At 48.1% G+C, this 5,000-nt stretch overlaps 1 protein-coding gene across 1 annotated transcript in view; it reads right to left on the reverse strand.

Moving 5' to 3' along the window:
- col5a3a (collagen, type V, alpha 3a) overlaps positions 1–5,000 on the reverse strand; it is an 84,035-nt gene that overhangs the window by 30,077 nt on the left and 48,958 nt on the right. The window contains exon 21 of the mRNA XM_062532851.1: positions 10–63. Within this exon, the coding sequence (XP_062388835.1) occupies positions 10–63 (54 nt within the window). The remainder of the gene's footprint in view (positions 1–9; positions 64–5,000) is intronic.

Here is a 5,000-nt window from a genome sequence, read left to right on the forward strand (position 1 = left end):
GGGTCTTACCGGCTGGCCAGGTGGTCCAGCAGATCCACGCGGTCCCACAAGGCCTCTGGGTCCCTGCAATCATCAAAGAGCAACACACACACATTTCAAAGGCTGTTTGTAGGCTTTGGTGTGTGGCTTTGGGGTGTGTGTGTGTGTGTGTGTGTGTGTGTGTCTTTGGTGTGCGTATGTGCGTACCGTATGTGTGTGTGTGTGTGTGTGTGTGTGTGTGTGTGTGTGTGTGTGTGTGTGTTTGTGTGTGTTGAGTGTATTAAGGTGTGTATGCATGCACACATTTGTGTCTTGCAGTGTGTAATTCAGTGTGTATAATTCTAATGAGTGTAATTTTGAATAGGCGTTTTCATGTTTGTCCATGAATGCATATGCTTATGTATGTGTGTATGTGTGTATGTTCATGCATGTGTGTGTGTGTGTGTGTGTGTGTGTGTGTGTGTGTGTGTGTGTGTGTGTGTGTGTGTGTGTGTGTGTGTGTGAGAGAGAGAGAGTGTCCTTCAGAAAAGCTGCCTTAGCATAATGGTATGGAGGATTAAAATGTGCATAACCCCAGTTCATGCGTGAGTGTGTGTGTTCTCATCTTAGCCCATCCAGAGTGTGTGTGTGTGTGTGTGTGTGTGTGTGCCAGTAGCATGCTGATGTGCAGTGGTTCGTGTTGTGGTTTTGTGGCTCCAGCAACATCTTGCGCTTTGTGTGCTGGCCAAGCCACCTGTTCCAGAGCACATCTGTGATCTCCAGAGAGATGATTGATATGGAAATATAATCACACAGGCCAGCACTATCATCTTTCCTCTCTCTCTCTCTCTCTCTCTCTCTCTCTCTCTCTCTCTCTCTCTCTCTCATAAATCCCTCTTCCTCTCTTTCTGCTTGTTTTTCTTAGTCCATCTATGTTCTCTCTCTTTTTCTGATGATCTCTCTGTCTTTCTTTTTTGTCTATCTCTGTCTCAAGCTCTCTCTCTCTCTCTCTCCATGTTTGACATGCATCTGTGCAGTGTATCTTCCTCTCCTCCACTGTTACTTCACTGTTTCTACCCCTCCCATCTTCTCAGCTCTGTAACACCACTCCCCTAGTCTCTCTCTCTTTCCCTCTCTCATTTTTACATTCTGCCTCTCTCCTCCATCTCTCACTGTTTCTCAAATTCAAATTCAATTCATGCTTTATAAGCATGACTATTTGGTACAGTGTTGCCAAAGCTAGTAACACAATAGTATCACAAAAGAAAGAATTCTCTTTTTTACATTCTGCTTCTCTCCTCCCTCTCTCTATCTCTCTTTCTCCCTCTCTCATTTTTACATTATCCTTGTCCTCCCTCTCTCTCCCTCCCGCTATCATTTTTACATTCTCCTTCCTCTCTCTTTCAATTTCTTGTCATTTTAACATTCTCCTTCTCTCCTCCATCTCTCCCTCTCTTTCTCCCTCTTTCAATTTTACACTCTTCTCCCTTTCTCTTTCTCTCTCTGTCCGTGGCTGCTGCCCCCAGCCCCTCTGTTTTAGCCTGATATCTCTCTTGTTCAACCACTCACACTGTTCCTCCGCTCTCTAGCTCTCTCACTGACACCCTCCCTCCCTCCCTCCCTCTCTCTCTCTCCCATCCTCCATACCAACCTCATTCACGCCCTCCTCACTTGTTCCCTCACTCGCTCTATCGCTCATTCTGCCTCTCACTCCATCACTGATTCCCTCTCCCCCCTCCCCCCTCCATCCCTCCCTCTCTCCCTCCATCCCTCCCTCTCTCTCTCTCTCTCTGGCGCTGGATCCATCTAAACGGGGGGAGTCCCGCTGAGCCACATCCTCACCTGCAGCGCTGAAGAAGGAGCCTGAGTCATAGCCAATCAGCCCCACTGTCGCCAGAGCACTGCCTCAAGCAGGGTGGAACTGTGTGTGTGTCTGTGTGTGTGTGTGTGTGTGTGTGTCTGTGTATGTGTGTGCGTGTGTGTGTGCGTGTGTGTGTGTGTGTGTATGCGTGTGTGTGTGTGTGTGTGTGTGTGTGTGTGGCTGTGTGTCTGTGTGTGTATGTGTGTGTTTCTGTGTGTGAGGGGGAGGGGAAGTGTGATTGCATGTGTGTATGGTTGTGTGTAGAGGTGTGAGAGTGTGTTTATGTGCATGTGTGTATATGAGTGCACACAGGTAGGTGCACATTTCTTTGTGTGTGTGACCTTGCATACTGTATGTGTGGTGACTGCAGGGGTGCGTGCATAGATGTGCGTGTGTGTGTGTGTGTGTGTGTGTTTGCGGTTCTGTGTGTATGTGTCTGCATGTATGTGTGTGTGAGTGAGTGTGTGTGTGTGTGCGTGTGTGTGTGTGTGTGTATGCATGTGCGTGTGAACCTGGCTTGGTCACACAGTCACTCACAGCTTCGCCTGGTTGTCCTCGTGGCCCCACAGGTCCATCTGAGCCCTGGTGGAAAGGTAAGTGTGACACTTAGGCATCCAGCCTGCACCCTGCGGCCCCCTGCCCTCCCCTCACCTCCCCTCACCTCCCCTCACCTCCCCTCACCTCCCCTCACCTCCCCTGCCCTCCCCTCACCTCCCCTCACCTCCCCTCACCTCCCCTCACCTCCCCTGCCCTCCCCTCACCTCCCCTCACCTCCCCTCACCTCCCCTCACCTCCCCTCACCTCCTCCCACCTCCTCTGCCCTCCTCCCACCTCCCCTGCCCTCACCTCTCCTCTCTTCCCCCACCTCCCCTCACCTCCCCTGCCCTCTCCTGCCCTCCTTTCTCCTCACCTCCTCTCACCTCCTCTTCCCTCCCATGCCATCCCCATCACCTCCCCTGCCCTCCTCTCATCTCCCCTCATCCCCTCACCTCCCCTGCCTTCCCCTCCCTTCTCCTCCTCTGCCCTCCCCTCACCTCCCCTCTCCTCCTCTCCCCTCTCTTCCCCTCCCCTCCCCTGCCTTCCCCTCTTCTCCCCTCCCTTTCTCTGCCCTCCCCTCACCTCCTCCCACCTCCTCCCTCTTTTGTTTCAGTCCGAACAGGGCAGCTACAGTACACCGGGTGTGTAACTGAAGCGTTCCGTTCGCAACACGAAAAAACATTTTAAGAAACATTTTAGAAGGCTGCTCTACGCGCCGCTATCACGCCTGGTGTAACTACTAGTGGAACGATTACAGTGGCAGCTAATTGTAGCAGCAGACGCAATGTGAACAGAATGCTTCAGATACACGCCTGGCGCAGCTCGAAAACCCTGTTAGACCTACAGTATGTGCCAGAGGGACTCATTTCATATGAATATAGTCATTTCTGAGCAATGCAGTGTGCCATTCAGTATGCCATGTCTACCCTAATGAAAATGAAAAGGAACTGTGAAATTGGGGTATGCATATGAAGGACCAGTCTAATTGGAGGATGTGTGAATGAATATAAATGCTTTGCTACTAAAGTATTAATGTATCATATGGAATATTCAGCATTGCCTTTTTTGTCCAATAATCTACCATAAAAGGCCTCTCAATGGGCCACACATTCTGACTAATCTGATTTATTCTCTCTGGTAAAACTAGTTGAAAAAGATTCTTCCTGGGTTTTGATTGCTTGCAGTGGGTCAGGAGCTGTGATCATGTCATTCTGCCACTTAAGTAAGAAGCTCTCTCAAGGTCCTGAGCTGATAAACATCGCTTACCTTCTCTCCAGGATCTCCGAACGGACCGAGTGGCCCTTGCTTTCCTCTGTCACCCTGATCATGAAGAAATGAATCAATTAAGGAATTATTAAATAAACAACAATGATGACCATTCAATCAATCAAATAATCAATCAACATAATTTTCCCACAAATCTATTCTGATTGTTAGGAAGGTTATACACCATTTAAGAGGTGATATATTTCCGTCACCCACAGTTTTAGTTTGATCAATAGTTTGAGAAGCTCTCCTGCCAGTCTCCCCTTACTCACTCTGTGGCCTTTGTCACCAGGGAGACCAGGCAGTCCATCAAAGCCTCTGTCACCCTGGAACAGACGTACACAAATCAATCGGGAGGAGATGAAGACAACACAAATACAAATGATATACACTCAAGCATGACGACGATGACGACGACGACACACATAATACACGCAGGGATTACAGATCACTCGCAAACACACGCACACACGCACACACACGCACACACACACACAAACACACACACACACACACACAAACATAAACAGGGAGAGAGAGAGAGAGAGAGAGTGAGAGAGAGAGAGAGAGAGACTCAGCCATGCACACACACACACACACACACACATACACACACACACACACACAGAAAAACACAGAATAAAATGTCAGTTTTCATCATAACACTTGAGCCCTCAGCCCTCAAAGTCACTCCATCTTTAGACCTCTAGTGCCCAGACACACACACACACTCTCACACACACACACACACACACTCAAATACATACCAGGGCTGTACACTGCGAGCACCTCGTCGCAAATGCGAGGAAATACATATTTGTGCTACTTGAAAATATGAAATGGGAGCACAGGTGCGAGTACTGAATTCAACCCTTTTATTCGCATTTTGCTCCTAAAAATCAAATTAGTACAAATTTCGCGCATCTGTATACAAATTTCATAGTTGACAACTCTAACGCTCCTGGCTGGAAACTCACGCTTTCAGCATCAACCTCGCTGTCTCTCACACAAGCAAGAAATGTCACTCCAAAACCATTCTTCTTTTTCTTCAATCTGTTCGTTATCAGTTGGTGACTTTGTAGCGATTAGCCTACCGTTGAAACGGCAAACCATGATAAGAATGTTGACTATATAGCCTACAATTACCGTGTTCATTTCAAATATTATTATTATCACGGTTGATAAACACGGTGTGGAAACCGTGTTAGCCTCACCCCAGCCTGCATTTGACATAGGCCTGGTTGACTTCTATGAGAGAAATCCGACTGATTCTGTTGTCTAAATGATGGATTTAACCACGATTTGGTGTAGGCTACACCTGCTTTAAAAAGGCGGAACATTTTCATTGCAAATGTGCGCATCATATAGCCACTCTGCG

This window comes from Sardina pilchardus, chromosome 3 (assembly GCF_963854185.1).
Source record: "Sardina pilchardus chromosome 3, fSarPil1.1, whole genome shotgun sequence".
In the NCBI taxonomy this organism is placed as follows: Eukaryota; Metazoa; Chordata; class Actinopteri; order Clupeiformes; family Clupeidae; genus Sardina; species Sardina pilchardus.